The 21,665-nt window shown below is 41.1% G+C and overlaps 1 protein-coding gene across 1 annotated transcript in view; it reads right to left on the bottom strand.

Moving 5' to 3' along the window:
* tdrd6a (tudor domain containing 6a) overlaps positions 1–17,255 on the bottom strand; it is a 39,467-nt gene extending 22,212 nt beyond the window's left edge. Inside the window, 18 exon segments of the mRNA XM_031872830.1 lie at positions 280–331; positions 1,616–1,683; positions 1,885–1,945; positions 2,043–2,095; positions 2,244–2,298; positions 2,846–2,907; positions 3,211–3,262; positions 3,664–3,737; positions 3,912–4,041; positions 4,118–4,185; positions 4,568–4,622; positions 4,794–4,873; positions 5,144–5,186; positions 5,289–5,369; positions 5,486–5,565; positions 5,708–10,754; positions 15,383–15,462; positions 16,969–17,255. Of these exon segments, the coding sequence (XP_031728690.1) occupies positions 280–331; positions 1,616–1,683; positions 1,885–1,945; positions 2,043–2,095; positions 2,244–2,298; positions 2,846–2,907; positions 3,211–3,262; positions 3,664–3,737; positions 3,912–4,041; positions 4,118–4,185; positions 4,568–4,622; positions 4,794–4,873; positions 5,144–5,186; positions 5,289–5,369; positions 5,486–5,565; positions 5,708–10,697 (6,004 nt within the window). The 5' untranslated portion in view covers positions 10,698–10,754; positions 15,383–15,462; positions 16,969–17,255.
* Between the last annotated feature and the right edge of the window lie 4,410 nt (positions 17,256–21,665).

Raw genomic sequence — 21,665 nt, 5'->3', positions numbered from 1 at the left:
ACACACACACACACATATACACACACACATATATATAATCTGATGAATCACTTCATTCAAATTGAGTATTTTCATATTCGAGGATGGTATCTTAAGGGTGCCGACATAAAATAGAATAATGAAAATATGACGACAGACGTTCAAAGCTTCATTGAATTGTAAAATACTTTGATGTGTCCCACGACTACTTCATGCTAAAATTGCTCCATTTCCCCCAAGACTTTCATTTCACAACATCTAACATAATTATTGATATCAAATATTGACAGCATCACTTACCCAAACTGTTATCTGAAGACATTTCTCCCTCAAGCACACTACTGCTGCAATCCTGGAAGAAATCAACAGATTGTGACGTTAGACAATGAGTGTTGTGACCATGTTTACTGTGTGCTGCGTGTCCACAGATGTGGAGGACATGTCACAGTATCCTGTAAACCTAAGAAGGCCTTCTGGAGGGGCCTCTTTCACAAAGATGTCCCGGTATGAACCTCTGCTTTAATGAAACAGAGTCACGGCTACATTCAGCCACAATAACTGGAAGATCTCGGCCTAATCGGCTCTCCATGTTTTGTGAGACCAGGATTTGGTGTTTACATGCGCAACACATAACCAGTGTATTCAAATAACCCAGATGTGGTTATAGTGATTTCAACATTCCATCTCTTCATTCTTGACTCTGTCAAACATTTTGGATTCAGTATTCTGCAATGCATTACTCAAGTATATCAATGTACTTTATAGTTGAAACAGTGCTTTAGTGCTTCTGAATGCTCAGGGGGCAGTGAGGTGGGGAAAACGCCTTGTGCTGGTTGATATCTGTTAAACATCTGCTGCACTGCTGGCCATGTAAGCCTTATGCGTTTCTGTTACACCGCCTACAAAGTGCACTGTGTACTGTCAACACATTACAAATCCCCCTCATGAGCTTTGTTGCCCGATTAACACCAATGTCAGCTCCATAATGCCCATGATGAACACCACTATGAGCACCAGGCAAAGGGTCAACACTTGAAGTATCAAAGTTACCAACCGTGTGGACTTCTGGAGCTTGTTGTGGTGAAACCATGTGCAATAGTGAAACTCGCTACAGAGGAGATATACGTTACTAAAACGTTACGCTCCTACAGAAAAACCTGTGGAACCAACATTAGCAAAGTACGTTAGCATATTATTGACTGGCGTTAGCACTTCTATGCTACGCTAGCTACCAACAGTATACTGAATGTGTACACATGCTGCCTTCTGTGAATAAAGAGCTATCCATCTTTACAGGAACAGTGTTGGTCCTTCATTCTCTGGTGACGTGGTGGTTCACTTTAACTTCAGCTTCTATCTTTATCTTTTTAACCTTTTCACTGCTGAATCACTTTGACATCCTGGATATATCCTAACTCATATTGTAGACCCTTCTGTCTGCTTCTCTCTGAAATCACTTTTTTCTTTTTCTAAAAACGACATAATATGTATTCAGGGAGTGCAGTTAGTGACAGTGTGGGCTCCATGGTAACATAGCTCTGACAGCTTGATGGAGTCGCAGTGGGGGGCGGGGCTTAGCTAAGGGTCATTACCCCGCCAAAAGGCTGCATCTTTTCCCCTGAATGCAAACAGTTACCTCTCTAGGACTGGGGGGTGTGTGCACCAGCTGCTCAGTCTCCTCCCTGGCATCTTCTTGATGTGGACCTGAAATAAATAATAAGATGTTTAATAAGGCTTACAAGCCAGCAGAGTATAGTCTGTGGTCAAACCTGCATGTCCTTCTATCAATATCAGTGTTAACATTTACAAAAACAATGGAGTGGCCTTAATATGCGTCTGAAAATGAATTTACACTTAAATCACAATGCATGGGTGGCGGATGTATGTGCTCATCGAGTGTGATACCTCTGCAGACTGTCTGACAGATCTCTCCGACCAGACAGGTCACCTCTTCATTCAGCTCACTCTGAAAAGCAATAAAGACAGCATGCACTTATCACTACTGTGATGTTTTGGCGTTTCATTCTCGACACATCCAACTTGTATTGATTGATCCCCATTACCAAATCTGGACAGCGGACTGCGTACTCTTGTGGCTTTGTGTCGGATGGCAGAGCTGCAAACACAGAGGCAGGTTACACAAAGATCCTGTGTCTCAATGTAATAAAATAGACCATAAAGAATACAGACGGATCCAAGAAGAAGAGCAATGTGTTCGGCTTCATCATTCCATTCTGACATACGAACAATAAACAGCAACAAACCAAAAAGGTGATTTCTGTGAAGAGCCGAGGTCTCGTCTTCAGTCACAGAGTTATTCTAAAACAGAACACCAATAACTGTCATCCAGAGCAGCTTCATGAAAACAATCCTCAAAGCTAATCGGACAGTATTCATAGAGATGACACTGTAACAGTTTTTCCTTCCTGATACCAATTTCGATACCTGTATTTGCGTATCGGCACCTGCCCAATCAGTGCTGAGCATGTGCAAGTCAGAGATAAGAAGGAAGCCAGATGGCTCACTCGTTCGCTACTTCAAAGTCAATGTCGGAAGTCGCTACCGAGTGAGCCATCTCTCTTTCTTTCTCATCTCTGTTAAGAGTTCCACGTGTGCAGGATGTACGGATCGAGTGACAAGTGTTGTTCATGTGTAGCGTAAATGAGATGATAAATGATATAACGTGATATATCAGATCGGTGCATAGACTCGCAGAATCTCCGATACCCGATCCAGCATTTTAGGCTGTATCGGAGGCATTTCTAAAACTGGTATCAGAACAACAGTATTTATGCTGATAATCAATATTGTTTCAAACTGCTTTGAAAATGATTTTCATTTGACATAAAATGTGGTTCTACCCTACCTTGTTATGCATGGCCTCATCCTGCAGGGACAAGTCTCCTATTTCCTGCTCTGAAGGAGCTTCTGTGAAGACAATCACATCAGACTCCATATCTACCGCACATCAACACACTGTACGTACTTTAAGAACACAACAGGACATAAAGAGGGACCAAGAAGACCAATCGATCTAGTGGTAGTAACCAGTCAAGTTCTGATAAAAGGGATTGTGTATTATCCTCTTATGTAAGAGGATAATACACAATCCCTTTTATCAGAACGTGACTCTTTTTAACTAAAACCTCATATTCAAGCACACTATGCCTGCGGTATCTATTCTTGACCATCTTAGAGTGTATTATACATATTATATGAGCGATGACTCACCAGTTAATCGTTGTGGAAGCTCCCTACGTGGACATTGTGATTCATGTTGGACCTAAAATGTAGGAAATGCAGCGATTTTAATGGAAACACAATTCCACACATTGATTAACAGTACTGATGAAGCTTATATTCCTGCCTTCTCCATATTCACTTGCTGTCTTGATCATTTCAGTGTAATGCACATTTCCACTGCACCACCTCTGTCAGTATAGTTATGTCATACTCAGTCTCTCTTCTTTAACTAAAATGAAGTTTTCATTCACCAATTCATTCCCGTCCCATTCTTTTTTGTTTTTTAAGCTACAGTGAAGGCAACTCAATACTTCCAGCAGATTTTTCACATTTAACAAGTTCAAGCCTTCCAGTTATTAGAAAAGTGGAAAACTTAAATGAAGAAGTAGCCAAGTAGTCAGTGGATCATCAGATAGAGCTGAGTGTAACATGTGGGCTTACCTCTGCTGATGCACTGCTGAGACGATCCTCTCTTGCTCTGGTGGTTTGCCAGTCATCACTTGGCTCGTTTGGGTCTGCAGTGCAGGGAAGAACAGTTGAATCATTAAAAACACAGCACATCCTGAGGAATGATGCTGCATCCACTGACAACTACTGCAAAGCAGGGCTGTGACAAGTTTTATGATGATCACACTGCATGCCTGGCACATCGTTTCCCTGTTCCTTCAGGAGCTACTGAAGTCTGATACCTGTGGAGACATCCGTCAAACAGCTCGCCTCCTCCACAGAACAGCTCGCCTCCTCCACAGAACAGCTCGCCTCCTCCACAGAACAGCTCGCCTCCTCAAAAGAACAGCTCGCCTCCTCAACCCCGTCAACCTGAGCAGCAATAAAGGCAAAATTCAGTGAAAACTTTTAGTTTGATTAAAAAGTTCTGCAGATTCAAATCCTTCACCTTCACTTGGGAGGGAGCTGTGCAGGTCTGTGTCACAATGGCTGCTGTGTCCAAGTCGGCTGGCAGGGCTGCAGATACAAAGACAAATTCTTTAGATTAGGGATGGACCGATCGGATACCAATACCTGGGCTTTGGGTATTGGCTGATAACAAGTATAAATACATTACCTGTGTTTAATTAATAAATTGTTTGCCTCACTGTTTGGAAGAGACTGGTATCATTATTTTATGCGTAAGACAATCATCATTTTACTGGCACAACTGATGTAAATGATTTACATGGTTTGATTAGACCCCCCAAATAGGGCTCATGTTTCCCTTTCTCCATTCGTAGTGCACATTAAGTATGCACACACAGATGCCAAATCAAAACGAATGGAGAAGGCTGAAAGGCGTTTAAACCAACAATTTAACTTGGCAAACAAATATTCAGAGATGATGTCATCAAACCTGAATATCCATCCTTGTGATGAGCCACGGTCTCTTCTGCGGTCATGAAGTCATTCTAAAAACAACAGATTATCCATCACTTAACGGCACACTATGTCAATGATGTCCTGTAAAACGGTCATTAACTTGGTCACACGTACACACTATAAGAATTTACTCTGCACGAGAACAACAAAAAGTACAGGGAAAAAACTCCATCCAAAATATTGCTTTTCCATAACATTACCTCAACATGTGCAGTGACACATGGCAGCTCCTCCTTTGGGGCACCATCTCCAATGTCAATCTCCTGCGCTGTAGGAACATCTATGTAGATGATCCCAATCAAAATACAGTACGTTCAGAACACACCGTATTATAGACTACACTTATTTTAGTTATCCAAATGTATCTCCACAAGCAATTTCTAGAGTTTCAAACAAAGATGCACTGTCTGTCTTTTCTTCCTAATTACCTAAAGCCAAAGTGTAAGTTATGTTGTAAGCTAATGTGATAGCTTGCCTTAAAAATGTATAATTTCAAAACCTAAGCCTAAACTGTATGAGTGTTTCATGGAAATATGAAGGAATCCCTCACCAAATGCAGGAAGCACACCACAGGGCAGCACCTCAGTCTGACTCTACAAGATGACAAAACGCACCAATAAAACCAATAGAAGAGGAACAAGAAGCAGTTTTGTATTACGTAAGCTGTGTGTAGCGATACATAAAACATCACGTACCTGTTCTAAGTCTTTAGAAATGTGATCATGTGTCTCAAGCTGATCAACGGTCTCCTTGAGCCAAAGTACTTCACGGGAAACCTTGAGAACACAACACCCAATTAGATTCCATCAAGTCTATTTAGCCATTTGTGCTCAAGTCAGCGGCATAAACAGCTTCACACCTACTATCTGCGAGTCATTGTCACACAACTTACCATTTTCACTGTAGTCGTACTGGTTAGAGAAGTGTCCCCTCCCATGGTAACCTTGCTGTAATCTCTATTCTCAGTCAGATCTGGAAATGCAAATGTTACACATTTATTTTCCACATTAACATGATTTCCAAATACTAATTTACTTTTATTTGATAGGCAGGAATGAACCATATTGTTTACTAATCAGAAACAAAAGATAAAAGAAGAAATGAATGTGTTTACCAGAGCAATTCATGATGTCAAAGCTGCTTTCCATGCTGTAGGTAGGACCCTCTCCTGGCAGAGACTCCAACTCATCTATGGCCTCTGTCTGGTTCTCATCCAATGGAGAGTTGAAGTCATCTGGCTTAATGTCCATTACCGTGAAAGCCTCCTCTTCAGCTGCTCTGTCAGTTTCCACTGCACTCTTGTCACAGCTCAAGGTCAAAATATCTTGGGGCCCTTTGTTATGGAGTTGAGGTAACCTAGTTTCATCTATGCCACTATCACATGGCAAAATATCTGCATGGGGGTCAACAAGCTTGCCAGTGCTCTGCTCTTCACTCTGGTCTCTCTGAGGACAAATGCAGGCATCAGCAATATCCATGTCTTGGTCTTTGGCATAGTCTAGTTGATCGTCGCGTGGTGCCGTCTCTTTCACAGTTGAGTCACACTGCAGTGGGGTTTGGTATGAAGTGGTCAGTCCAACAGCACCAAGTTGGTTTTCCGTCGTGGAGCTCTTCCACCAGGTTTTCAGTGCCTCATTTATCACTTGACCTTCACATTCCATCTGCACAAGGCATTTGATTTTTCCTGCTTCTCTTGCTACTCTGGTGACAGTCAGCTGTAACACTTTGTCTACTGTAAGGACTGACAACTCATCTACTGCACCGCTGTCCCAGGATCCATGTGAAGCATCAAAGCCTTCAAGCTCGCACAAGAATGCCTGTGGAGGAGTTTCCATTTGGGCAGGGGGCATTTCCCTCACATCTGTAAAGTTGACTTGGGTCTTGTTCCCATAGTCCACAAAGAGAACCGACAGCTCATCTCCATCTCTGTCAATGACCTCTGCACGGTACCAAAAACCGTCTGAAAAGAGAGCAATACATGGGCTGCCAGGGGAGATGGAGCCTGTGTCAATGTGCTTGTGGTCAGCTGCATCCAACAATTTTGAGACACTTGATGTAATCTTCTCAAGGTTCTCTGAGTCCGAGGGCTGACACCAAAAGGTCTGAGCATCATTTATAGCCGTGATGTAGACCTCTAACTTTTGTCACTCTAAAAAGTCTTCTTGGTGGTAACATTGAGAGGAGTTCAGTGGTGATTTCTCTGAGTTCTCTGGCACGTTCTGCCAGATCTGGGTAGGCTGTTTCTTGACTTGGACAAGCTCCTCCGAGGCAATTTCAGAACCATCAGTTGAGCAAGTAGGAGGGACTTTACACATGACATTCACACCACTGTCTTCAAGACTGACTTCCCACACGGATCCTGACTGCCTGACGAAGTGGCACTTGAGCACCTTGTCTCCACTACCACCTATGTCTTCCGTGAATGCTGACACCACTTCTGGGTTAAGCACTTCCTTTTGTCCAAGACCAGCAGCCTCGCTCAGCATACAGTGTGTGCTGTAGATAGGAAGCTGCAAGATAGACTTCTGGAGTCTGCCAATTTTGGAAATTGGCATCATTGCTGTGTTTCCGAAATCAACAAATTCCACAAGAGCCATCGTTTTGCCGTGGACTTCTCTTACAACTGCTCGATACCACGAGGAATCATCTGCGAACTCCGCTTGAACAAGGTCACCTGGATTCAGGTCTTTGACGACATTGGTTTGGGGGGTGGATTGGGGATCATTTAGCTTCTCCACAAGGGAGAATAATTCATCCTCCTCTCTGACTAGTTGCACATAGAAACTCAAAGGGCTGTTGCAGTGCGAGACATAAACATCTGCTTTCATATCTGATGTGATAGATTTTGACGATAGGTCAGCAAGTTCAGGAAATTTTTCCACAACGCTTTCCTTCAGAGATTCAGTGCTAGATGATGTGGACTTGATTAGCTGTTTAGTTTCTGTGGAAAGACATCCTTTTCTGGGATTGAGATGGGCATCTGCCGGCTCAGAGCCATTTCCTGTACTACTTGGTGTGCTTCTACATGACTGTCTTTTGTGTGGCGGTATGTAGAACTCCAAAGGAGCAGGTCTCATTTTCCAGCCATTTTCAGAAACATAGTGCAAAGGCTTTGGTGCAGACTGCAGATTCATATCGGCATTCCTCTTTTGACCTGCTGGTTTTGGGGTGGAGGCATTTTTATTGATGGTTTGAGTGCGATCTTCCATTTCTGCAGCTTGTTTTGTGACAACTTTTGTAGTCTTTTGTGAACAACTTGCTGAAGCCTCGAGCGCTCTCCGACTCTGGTTGACAACATTCTCTGTGTGCTTCTCAGTCTGAAACTTCTTCTTGATCTTCGAATTGACCTGTGTGTTTCCGTGATACAGCTCAACCTGCAGTTTCCCATCAGCTTCTCGGGCCACTACTAGTGCTCGAAATTTACATTCTGTTGCACTTGTCTCAAACCAGCAGTTCATCTCAGTGGGAACATTGGCAGGGACATCAGAGAGACTACACACAACTGCTTGCACAGGCACAGACATGATGTCATTAGCCTCTCTGGGAACTGGAAGCAAGTCAGACTTTTCCACCTCAATAGTGTCACCATAATCCACAAAGTTAACCAGAATCGCTGGCTTTGTGGCCCTGATCTGTCCCCTGTACCAGTGCCCATCGGTGTATTTTGCAAAGCACAAAGTTCCAAAGACAGTTGGGAGCTTTACATTCTCAAGCTGATGACAAATATTTCTCACTTTCATCTCAAGATCTTTTATCTCATCAGTGTTTCTCTCGAGGTGGCAGTAGAACTCATGGACATTGTTCACACATGTCACTGTGACCTGTTCCTCTGTTCCAGTTTTGACATTGTGTGTTGAGTAGTAGTATGTGTCCAGACGGAAAGATGGCCCAGCAGCTTTCTTGGGAGGTGCACTTTTGACCAGATTGACCATACTCGTGCAGATGCTCTCAAAGGGAGTTTCTAGATCCACAATGTTGTAAACAATCTTCTGCTCACTGTACATGACAGCATATATGGTGCACTTCAAAATCCCAAAGTTGGAGGCCTCAGTTTCCACAAAGCTGTGGAACTTTGCTGTCGCTTTTTCATTCCACTCATTTATGGCAGAGGTGGGGTCAACAGGGTTTAGCAGACTGCATCGAAAAGCTTGGCCTTGCAGAGCAAGAAATTGTGGGCTGATCCTCCTCAGGTCAGAGACGGAGACTGTTTCTGTCTGGCCATAGTCAACAAATAATACATCCACATTAGGCGTTTCATGTTTGTGAATTACAAGGGCCCTGTACCACATTCTGTTATCAGGGTGGCGAGCGATACAAGTCATTTCCACATTGGGTTGGAACTCACTGCCAGCATAATGAGCCTGTAGGTCATGCATGAGCACTTTCAAGTGCCCTGCATTTTGTACTTGTTGGCACCAGAAGTCATTTGGGCTTTTGATGTAGGACACACTGACATCAATGACACTTCCAATTGCAAACATGTGCTCCTTGAATGTAGGAATTTGTTTTTCATTACCGGCAGGGCCAACTGTGTCTAGGGGCGTCTGGAAAGACATTTCTTTGTTGCTGTATACATGCGAGAGCCTGGCATCTGGGAGTTGTGGCAGAATAGCAGGTTGCGTAGTCATCTTAGTTTTGAGTCGTCGCTGTGTCTCAGCCCTTTCAGCATGGCCAGAGCTCAGTGAGAGGTCTTCAGCTGGCAACTTCACTATTCCTTTCCTTTCTTTTTCCTCTAAAGCCTGTCCAGGAGTTAAAGAAATGAAAGACAGATGTTCTTGTTGAGCTGGATGCTTGCGGCTGGATGCAGTGCTGCGGATGGCATAATCTCCAAGTGTCTTTTCACTCTTCAGAAAACAGCTCTCCTTGGAACCAAACAATTTGTTAATGTTTGCGTTTTCATCCCCATGGAGCGTGACATAGTGAACACCCTCAGAGATGCTTTGGTACTCGAATTTGGCAATCACTGTCTTGTACAGAAGAAGTGTCCTGAGATAGTCAATCTGGCTGGTTGTCCATCCAACCCCTTGGTCAGTGACTCCATGGAGGGAACAGTTGTAAGTCACAACGGGCATCCTGAAGAACTCTGCAGCCAGTGGTCTTACATTCTCCATTTGAACAAACTGTTTTGTTCCATAGTCTACGTTTAACACTTCCACCACTTTGTTTGAGCATACCTGTTGTAGAACAGAGCGGTACCACGTGCCGTCACTTCCTCTTGCAGCGCACGGAAAACCAATCATTTCTGGACTTAAAATGCAATTGGTTGTTCTGCCCTCACAGCACTGTGTGATTTGCCCCGAGAGTTTCTTCAGCTCTTGTGAGAAGACCTTCAACTGGCAAAACATCCGCTGGGGATTTGTCACTTCTGTGACTATGACGGTCTCCACAGTTCCTGCTGACAGCTCTGGGTACATGAAGAGCTCTTTCTTATTCAGTCGCTCACCCGCTCCCATGGAGATCTGTGTCTCTGGACACACCTCCACTCTCCCATGGGACTGCAGTGACATAAGGACAAAGTCCAGGAACACATCTGGAGACAGCTTCCTGGAAATTCCCATCTCACACATTTGTTTTGATATGCAAGGGATGTGTAGGAGAAATGTTCCGTGCACCACAAGTACATCTTGCACATGTGCCTTCACAGACTTCCCAGAGAGAGATTTTAGAAATGCAAGGGCCACTGGAGACCATCTCTTCTCAGGTGAGAGTGGTAACACATTGGCTAGGACACAAAATTCCACTTCGGGTGGCAGGTGGAAGTGGTTCTTCTTGCCCCATGCCAGCTGACTTGTGGTAGTGGTATATGTTCTCCCTTTGTCAAAGAGGAACACACTGTATTTCGAGCCATTTCTTGAGACTATGCGGGACCTGTACCAAGTACCGTCTACTTGAGCCAAGCACTGGTCACCAGGATTTCCTTCAAATATTCGAAATGTGTTTCCAGGAGATTGAATCTCTTTGGCAAGGCACTCATAATCTGCCGTCCTCTCCTCGCTAAATTTCCCCCAGAACTCCACAAGCACACAAAAGGGATGCAAATGGACTCTGCTTATGAAGACTGTTACATCTGAGTATTTTGTAGGTAGTCCTAGGATTGAAGACATTTTGGCAGTTTCATGAATTCCAGCTACCCATGATTTGTCACCACCACTGGACGTTATCTGAAAAAAAACATACGCACACACACAAAAACACACTAAACACCATGCCACTCACTCCTAAAATTCTTGTTCCTCTCAACAGATCACAAGGCTGCCACTTTCACTTTGTATTACCGATTTATCTGCCAATCATCATTTGATCAATACAAAATTTGATTACAATTGCATGAGCCCAAACTGATTTTGTTTTATCCAACCAACATTTCAAAACCTATGGATATTTTGTTTTACCATCACATAAGACAACAAAGCAGCAATCCTCACAAATGAGAAGGTGTAAGATTGAAATGTTTGATAAAACAATGATACAAGAAAAAAAGGGAAAGCTTTCAATTAGTTATCTATTAATCTACTTATTGGTCAGCTCTAACAACAACAGCCTTGTTATAAGAGACATATCTAAATTGCTAAAGGTTTAGCCATCACCTTGGTGTCACCTTCTCATCAGTGTAAAAAACATAATACTGGAAAAAATGTTTTGTTTGGTTAATATTTCAATGGGTTATTATTGAACAGGCTGAATCCAGATAAAACTACAGAAGTGAACTAATGTTTACAACCTTCACGTCTTAAAATGCTCTTTTGCGGACTCTGGTACTCTGGTACTTCGATGAAGTCATTGGATGTGCAATTCTATTACCATTAGGGGTGTAACAATACACGTGTTCGAATTGAACCGTTCGGTACGAGGCTTACGCATTACGAACCGAATAATGCATTTGAATAATACTTTTGCATTTGGAAAATGTAGAAGCTTAAATTGTGGGAAATATAATGTTCTTTCAGTGGAGCCACTGCGCTCACCATGGCAACCCACCCAACGTAACAGACAACGTGCTGTCTGACACGCCCACCACAGAATAACATTCTACTCTGGTGAGGCCTGTGTGTTCTGGGAGGCGCGCTGTGCTAAACTAGCTTAGCAGGAAAACCAACAGCAGCACACACGCTACAAACTCTCCCCGCAGTGTCTAGGTAGCTGTTCCCTACTGATTCAAACAGGGCTAAAGCAATCGCCACGGAGATTGTTATATTTATAGCCACGGATATGAGACCTACTCTGGAGTGGAAAATCAGGCTGTACGAACATGCTTAATGCTATTGACACTACTCATTCAGGAGCCCATTTCTCCAGACTATAATTCCTGCTTTGTAAAAGAAAACTAAAGCCCAAACAGAGAATCAAATGTCCGAAGCACCCGCTGTCGCTCTGACAACAGATGGCCGGACGTCACGGGCTACCTCACTGTAATGACACAAATAGGCCGATGTCATTAATCTAGCGACAGTGCAGCGGATCTCTGGCCTCCTCCAAAGATCAGAGAGAGTGTGACCTTCTTTCACAGAAGCACAACAGCAGCCCACGTGTTGAAGACAAAACAGGAGTTGCTGCAGCTTCCTGTACACAAATGAATCCATCATTGTTCAAAGTAAAAAAAATAACATACTTTATGATGGCATTTCTGCTTTTCTGCTGTATTGAACCGTGCCATACCGAACCGTAGCACCACTGTACCGTATTGAACAGAACCGAAAATTTTGTGAACCCTTACACCCCTAATTAACATATATACTTTCTGGTATTCTTCTAAAAAGGTGCATCACAAATAAAATAATGATATAGTAAGAATCTAACCACAAATATTAGAGATTGTTCGATAATCATTTCTGGTCAAGATAATGTTCAGTTTTAGATCCAATCAATGTTTTTTTAAACAAGAAATGTCTGCAGACCATCTCCTCAATAAGCTTACATTGTTCCACGGATCTAAGGCTGTCTTTCCTCGAATGTACTGGGTTAAGTAAAATGATGAAATACCATCCATTACTGCAAGTCCAGTTAATATTCTTACCTGCAAACGAGGTGAAAAAGGTGACAAGCACCGAAACCCTGTCGGGGGGGCATGCTCCCCCAGGAGAATTTTATTTTACATATGAGCTTTAAAATGTAGCATTCTGGTGTACTCTGAGAAGAAAATTAAGTGATAAGACATTCACTTTAAGCAAAAAACTAATTCACTATTCAGTTATTAATCAGTATTTCAGCTCTATTATTATTAACCTACATTTAGACAAAATCCATTGAGACCGAGGCAGCATCGGAAATACACGAGGGCAAAGGGCAAAACTGCCCCTCAGAAATATAATTTTGCCCCTGATATTACTAGGAGAGGGGCAAAAAATGCCCCCATAATTTCCTCTACTAATAATGACAATTTAATGAACTTGTCAAAAACATCGTAGCCTATATGACCCGGTCCAGTTGCCATAGAATGTTTTTGAATTTCGCCTTGACTGATGTTGCGTGGGTGAAGAACCGAACGTTCTAAACAAATGGAGCGCTTATTCATCACCTGTGACTGCGGTCAACTCAGCAGACACTTCAATTGTAGCGCACCTATATGCTGAAATTCACGGTAAACGCATTCAAACGGCACAGATCGGGAGCGAGCGAAGGACTTTGAAAGTTAGCAGAAAGATTAACGTGAGACAACATCCGGTTTCTTCAGATGAACATCCGGTTTTCAGCATAAGATGCCAACAAAGTATGAATTATATTCACATTAAGTATAAAACATGCTACCTGCATCTCGTGAGTTAAAGGGAAAATACACCTAAATTGTGGGTAAAGTGTCTTTATTCTTTGATTTGAGGGTTGCTAATGAATAATACCTGACTGACAGTCAATTAAGATATTTTACGAAGTAAAAACTCTGAACTCAATTTGTACCTTCAATTGGCACATTTTTTAAATTTTTAAGGTGCTATAAAAATGATTTTCTCAAAAATTCCACACAATGACTAATGCATAATTTCAGGACAAAAATGGGTAATATCACAATATTTGAGGTGCTACAAAAGTATTTGTCTCAATAATTCCATACAATGACTGATGTATATGTAATCAAAGCATCGTTGACGTAATAATTGTTAATAGTTGTTTAAAAAATGTAATAATAACAATAAATAACCACAAAGACTTAAGAATAAAATTGAATATGATTGTCTGATTTATGTTTGTTTTTTGTTCAAAACAATCTAAGAAAACACTTTGAATCTGTAGACTACTGCCTAATAGTTATTATTGTCATTTGATGACAATTGCTCATATACTGTCAGCCTAAATAAGTATATTTATTATTTTGAACAAAGGTTAAATGTTATTTCACAAGTTTCAAAAAGTGCCCCAAATTTCTTTTTAAATGCCCCTGGATTTCAGTCAGTGGGGGATTGCCCCCTAAAAAATATGTAAATTTCCTACCCTGGACCGAGGTCTCATTTTCAAAAGTTTTAGTCATATAAAAACAAAGACAGCAAGAGTATCGAGAACCATCGCCTATACAAAATAAAGTGATTAGATTTCATTGAACCCTGTTACTGTATGGCTTCATATTAACTTCCACTGTTACTCTAAAGCTGTTAGAATTGTGGCCTATCTTCTATTTGCAATTAATATGCATCCAATCCAGTTCAATTATTTAAATTAAAATGATAATCTACTCTGGCTAAAGTAGCTTATCAAGAGTAAAATAATAGCTGTGATTTAACTGCACGTGGGACTGTTGGGACGGTTAGTACGCTGGCTGTGGTCATCACAGTGAACAGTGTCTGGCAGTGTGATGAGAGGGCATGTGAGCCCTTGTTGCTGTACTTTATCTCCTTGGAGCAGAGGCTGTGTTTAGCATACCCTGCCTTATCAATGTATTTAAAACACTGTGACAGCAGGAAGCTGTACTGCTCTCCCTTCACGTCTGTTTAGATCTCCACCTTTTTCCAGGCCCAGCTCCACTCACATCTCAGCCCTTCATCAAGCTGCGCTACACAAACAGCCTCCTCTGCCTGAAGCTCTTTGACCTCATCATCTCATCAGTATCTGGGCCTCATCATCGTAGTCATAAAAGTTATTATGACCACGAAATCATCCTCATTCTACTTTGAGTTAAAAAAAACAACCTGCAACCGGATGCGCCGGTGTTCGGGTTTAACGTTAATGAGTGACCGCGTGAACTGAACCGGAACACGAGGGGGCTTCATGTTTCATCACGTTACGTTTTTTCCTCCTAAATCGCAATAATGACGAACGTTAGCAGTCGACAAAGTTCCGCATGCAGTGGACGTTAACTTAACCCAGCAAGTCTGAACTGTAACGGAACATAACGGAACTTAAACTTTAATGGAGTGAAAGACGGTGTAGACATCTTAACGCTGATTGGCCAAGACTCGACACGTCACATGAAAGATGTTTTTTTGCGAAGATCACATCACCTTTTCTCACTCCAATCTGAGAAACGCTGCCTGGCCAGTTGGACCACCCCCCCCCCCCCCCAAAATAAAAACAATACGATTCACGTGGATGATATATTTTGATTCAAAACAGCAAATTTCGACAAGTTTGCAGGTATGAATATTACATCCATAAGTTGTAAGCTCATTAGATGCAAAAACTACATAAGTGTTAATAAAGATCTTACAACTGAGAAAAACATTTTGTGTAAGCGACCACCAAATAAACTCTTTATTCAATCAAACTGTTCACATTAAAAAACGTTCCACCTGGAATGTGTATATATGTATTTAGCCAATTCAATCCATTTCAGCAAATGCTGCCGTATAGTCAAAATACTCACTGCTTTTTGTTGTTTTTAGATGTTCACAGGAGATGACAGTGCTTGCACAAATCTTGCTGAGAGCAGATGCAGTGGGAAATCTGAAAACAGGCCCAAAGCACATGAAAAAAACACAGAAACTTACAACACTGCACTTAAATACTGAGTGATGATGAAGATATTCCATTGTACAGGGGTGGGCAACCTTAGGTACACGTGCCAATGGCTTAACCACTGGCACTCTAGCAATAAGTGTGCAGAACAGAGTTATTTGAAAATGTTGAAGTGCCCTCTCATCTGCATGCCAAATGATCTCATTCACAGCCATTGGCAGTTGTGCAGTGTTATTTATGGTACATTTGATTTTTTCCCTTACATACAGACTTGTGATAAACTGCTTTGAAAGATGAAATAAGATTACTGAATTCCATCTTCAATAAAGGAGTTTTATCAGTTTCATCAATGGTAATTACTGATGCTATCACTGAAATTTCATTCATCCATTATTTAAACAATACTTTGGCATAACTACTTTAAAATATACATCTCGATAGAGTAATAATCGTAAAATAACCTAGTCAATGGTGGTTGGTCAAATTTAATATAAATATTACATTTACTTGATCTTACAACTTTAAAATAATGCATATCTTAAACAACTTGCTTGGTCTGATATATTTTCCTCCCCCAATCATTATTTTTACAATTAATGTAAAGAATTTTATCTTATTTGGATGGTAAATAATAAAAGTACAAAAGGTAGATAAAATAATAAGTGTAAATGTAAAAGTAATATATTATAAAGTAAATAATCTGTTAAAGGTATGGGTGTTTTGCCTAATATTCCTACATATATCTCATCTTTAGAGACACAGCTATAAACTATAATTATATTTCTAATAAAGTTTTCAAATGTAAGTATTCACAATAATAAATAATTGTTTTATTTTTAATTCATTTAAATATACCAACACTTTCCCTCACAGTAACGTTAGACTGATATAAATACATTTCTTTATTTTTCGTCCCTGTATGACATAAAACAGAGCTATTACCATATATGTACTGTGAAAAAACACTTGTATATTTGGTTTGTTAGATCTCTGAAGATCATATCAAGAGGAAAAAAACAGTAACAAATCAATATTTTTACATTTTTTACACCTTCAACATAACTAGCTAGACCACAAGCCTTAACGTTAACTGATACCAATTCACGATAACTGAACGTTCAAACGGTGAATTAGCTGTTAGCTAGCAACCTAATATTACATATTTAGTTTTGAGCTACTCGTTCCTAACAGTAAACTCGCCAATTGGTTCAATTTATTTAAATATACGGAATTTCACCGTAATGTTACCGTAATGTTAGATACATTAAACTCGTGTCACAAGGGTTATGTTTAATGTTAGCTAACGTTACGCTCAGATAGCTAACATTGCCCGGGTTAGCAACCGTTGGTAACACACTTCGGCAAGGCAACCATTTTAATCAAAACCTAATTGGCAGGTGACGTGAAAGGTGCTAAGCTAATTCAACGTGTGGGCAGATTAGCATGCTGATTGATTCTACACATGGAGTTACTTAGCAGTAACTAATAACTCACCCGTGTTATTCAGGAGGTCCCGCCGAGGCTTCCTCAACAGACGATGGTGGTAGCACCGGTTTACTGAATTAACGTTTAACCTCAAAAATACACACACAGCCGTGTTTCACAGTTAGCCTCGCTAGCCGCTGTTAGTCGAGCACCAGTTGTTCCGATGTCACCGTTCTCGCTGATGAAATTTTTTTTAGGGGAGCCACAAATTCGACAAACTCCACAGCAAACCGGTGTAACGGTAACGGTTAGTCAGTTCAACACTATGCGCGTACCGAAGACTCGAGATCCTTTCCCCCTCTTTTTTTTTTTTTTTTCATCCGTGACCAACCTTGCCCTTAACCCGGAACTGTTACTCTGTCACACAAGTAAATGCACAAATTGAACTTCTGCTTTTTTCTTACAATCTACTCAGTCAATGCTGCTCAACACAAGGTGGAACAGAAAGCCTGGCTTTGGTCCTAAGAATGGCAGATCAATAGATTAAACTGGCCGGGCAAGTTTTTGACCAGTAATCTTTTTCATTTTATCATTTTGTTGATTTATCTTCATCATTTTATTTACCAGCAGCAGCAGGTTAAAGCTGTTCAACACCACCTATAGATATGAGATATTCATCTTAACTTGCCGTAACGTTCTTTCACACTGCAGCTAATGAATATGTCGATCAAGACTGTTCTGTTTAAATGTTTAGCGGTCAACCATCTCAAGAAACTGTAGTGACCATTTGATCCTCTCTGAGTGGGATGAACATTGTCATTCAGAATTTAATTCTTTAATAGTTTTTATTTTCATATACGGACTAAGAAATTACTTCAGTAAATATAAAAAAAATGGAGGACACAATGACACAGTATGAAATGCATGTATCAAAAATATAAACTGTGAGTTAGAAATTACTGATATAGTGTCTTTCTCTCTGACGCAGAGATTGAACTAGACTATATGGTTTTTTTCTATATTTCTTAGTAAACAGCAACGAATCCCGACAGATGTGCGGATGCTTGTGAAAGCCAACCAAGCCTTAAAATTAAATGTATGTCTTCCTCTGATTGGTGTAACTCTTGTCAGTGTTGCCTCAGTTATTTCACCAGCACATGAGAGCAAAGGAAACCAGGATAAACATCATTCAAAGTATGTATAATCATCTGTTGAGTCATATTCTGCCGACAGGAGCGGCAGCTTGACCTCAAAGGTTTGACTGAACACAGATTGATTCTTGCCTAAACAATACACTGCACTAATACAAGTACACTGTAAAATGTAATAGCTGTCCACACTTACATTAAATTAGTTAACTTTACTCGGTTATCAAAAATATGACTTCTTACTAGTTTTTACTAAATCACAGTTAATTGCAGGTGGAAAGAAACAATTTACTTATATTGTTCGGAGTTAATTAAGTCTGTAGTATATCAAGCTCTAGAAACACTGGATCCTGCCTCCGCAAACTCCACACCCATCCAGAATTACAGGCTTTTCCTTGTAAATGTTGTCTCAAAGTGCAAGCCGATGTAACCCTGATGATTTAATTAGGGGTTATTTCTCAAACCCAACAAAGCACCTCCAGAGCCACAAAGGAAATTATTACACAACTGTTTTCACAGGCTGAGAAGTACTCCCTATAACTAGTAAACTGACATGTATGTCTGAAATGTTGGAGTTTTTGTGTAAGTATACCCATGGCCAGGTATTATACAGTGAGACTAATCACTGACATTTAAAATGTGTGGTGCCCATGGACCCTGAAAATATGGAACTTCGACCCAGATTTGTTCAACCTAAAAGACACCAACCATCGTATGAGGTCAGTACAGTACGGTATGCCCTTATTATTATATAATATATTATAAGGTTTTGCTAACGCTCCCACTCCTCCCACACAGACATGTGAACACTCAGATGACTCACCAGCCAACGTTCCCACTGCTGATCCCAGCAGAGCATGGGCGGCCAGCAGGGGAGAGTAGAGCAGAACAGCACCCAGGATGAGGAGGGAGGGCCGCAAAGCTCCACAGGCAAAGATCTGACCCACACCCAGAAGGATGCCATGCGTAGAGAAGTTAAAACGGAGGATTACACGATGTAGCACATTGTAAATTATTATACACAGGTTTTATATAAAAGTATAAAAATCCAAGAGCAGAAGCACACTCACAAAAACGTAATGACAAAATGTGTGGATTCTACTCAATGGCTCTCTTTCCAGTCGAAACCAGCCTCTTTTCTTCTCCCAGTTAAAGGGCACATGAAAAACTCACTTTTTCAGTGCTTGTGCACATACATTTGGGTATGTGGAGGGACCTATCAACAAACTGTGAAATAAGACAAACCAGTCAGTTTTTTGTGGGCCGCCTAAATCACAAAACATGTGATTCAATGAGCCATTCAGATTTGGCTTCCATCACATGCAGACTCATAAGAATATACCTTTACAAGTCATAAATGGTGTTTAATTATATTGCAGCCAACAGCGGTGAGATGGTTTAGTCAGCGTAGGTAATTTACTTTAGAGAACTTCAGTCAGTTTGCAGATCTCCGTGTTCAGGAATACACTTATACAACATCCTTCACCACTCCTAGCTAATACTGTACTTCTAAAAACACACAAATGTCACGTGGTAAATGATTCAAACGACTCTCTTACAGGTCTAGTTAGCTGTCATCTCCATCTTCAGTGTTGCGTATTGGACATATTACAATATTGTGGTTAGTGCTGCTGAAATACAAAATTTGAGCAGTGAAGATATCTGTAAGAGCCATTTTGTTGTTTTTGTTTTGTACAACCTCCCACCACATGGGGGCGTAGTGCCTGTGTGAGTCAGGCCACTGGTAATATAATCAGTGGGGTCATTGGACACAGGTGGTTGCTAATAGGTAGAAGCAAACAGTTTTTGACCGTGCAGATTTAACGAATGCAAATATTATGATTTATTGGTATGAGGAGAAAATGGATAACTGAAGAGAAAGTGGTGAACTCATGGCACGTGCTGCAGCGCTACAGAAAAAGCATGTCTTGGAGGAACAAGCGGAACAGCTGAGGATGGCAAAGGAGCAACACGAAATGGACACTGAGATAGCAGCAACTACAGCAAAACTAGCAGTATTGAATGCCTCGTGTCATGGCAGTGTTTCAAATGCACATTCGGATGGAATGGAATCCTATTTCAAAAAAGGAGCAAAACTCAAGCCTCATGCTGAACAATACAACCCACTGCAAAAAGAATCATCTCGGCAGAAATATGCATGGTCTGCCAACCCTAAGGCAACAGTGGAAAAACTAATGGAAGCGGACAAATATGAAAGTAAAGGTGCGACTATGCAGACAAGCTTCAAGTGGCAAACTTCTGAGCAAAATAACTCGCATCAATCAGATATAAATCCTAGTGGTCAACCAGCAACACAATCCCAAGGCAATCCTCAAGTAACTGGAGATCTCTACAGTCTGTTACAAAGACAAAATGAAGTAACAGCACTCCTTATACAGACACAGAACTCTCAGTTTCTACCACGCAGAGAAATACCTATTTTTGGTGGAGATCCGCTGAAATTTAGATCATTCATCAGAGCTTTTGAACATTGTGTGGAAGCTAAAACAAACAACAGAGGAGATTGTTTGTATTATATTGAGCAATTCACTAGGGGGCAGCCTAGAGATCTGGTACGTAGCTGCCAGCACATGGCTCCGGAGACAGGCTATGCTACGGCCAAAGACCTTCTTGGAAAACATTTTGGAAATGAAATAAAGGTCACAGCTGCCTATGTGGATAAAATCATTGGATGGACTGCTGTTAAGGCAGAATATGTTAAAGGGCTACAGGCATATGCATTGTGTTTACGAGAGTGTTGCAACGCTATGAAGGAGTTGCAATATTTAGATGAACTCAATATGCCTGCAAACATGAAAACAATAATGCAGAAACTTCCTTACAAGCTCAGAGAGAAATGGAGAGTGACAGCGTGTGACATCTCTGAAACCGAAGGTCGCAGATCTGACTATAAAGACATAATCAGGTTCATCGAGTACCAAGTCAAGATCATTTCGGATCCAATCTTTGGCGACATTCAAGACACTCAAGGTGGTGTAAATAAAGGAGGCAACAAGGCCAAGTTAGAGCAAAAGGCGCAGTTCAAAAGAAACAGCTTTGCAACCACTGTCTTTATGTCTACTGAACCAGCTGTGAATGCAATCAAGAAAAGCATTCAGACTCAAACACAAAGTATGACACCTACAAGTTCAAATGTTGTTTCCTGTTTGTATTGTATGCACGGACATGCATTGGAGCATTGTCCACAATTGCAAAAAAGAACACATTGGGAAAAATTGGACTTTCTGAAAGAGAAAAGAGTTTGCTTTGGTTGCCTGCGCATAGGACACATGAGCAAGGATTGCAATAAACGCATATCTTGCAAAGATTGCAACCAAAGTCATCCCAGCATTCTTCACATTGAGAAAAAGGAAAGAAGCAAAGGCGAAGATCAGCCAAAGGAACTGTCGGTGAGTGGCACGGCTGTCTCTACCTGTGGTCATACAGGGGCCGGGGGCAGTAACGGCATCCTTTCAATCTTACCTGTCAATGTTAAGTGTACAAAGGGAAACAAAATCGTACAAACTTATGCATTTCTGGATCCAGGAAGTACTGACACTTTCTGTTCTGAAAGTCTAATGGAAAGGCTGAACATCAAAGGAAGAAAAACGAAGATTA

Source organism: Anarrhichthys ocellatus, unplaced genomic scaffold (genome assembly GCF_004355925.1).
Source record: "Anarrhichthys ocellatus isolate YVR2014 unplaced genomic scaffold, GSC_Weel_1.0 scaffold66, whole genome shotgun sequence".
NCBI lineage: Eukaryota > Metazoa > Chordata > Actinopteri > Perciformes > Anarhichadidae > Anarrhichthys > Anarrhichthys ocellatus.
This window is presented reverse-complemented; position numbering and strand designations above follow the sequence as displayed.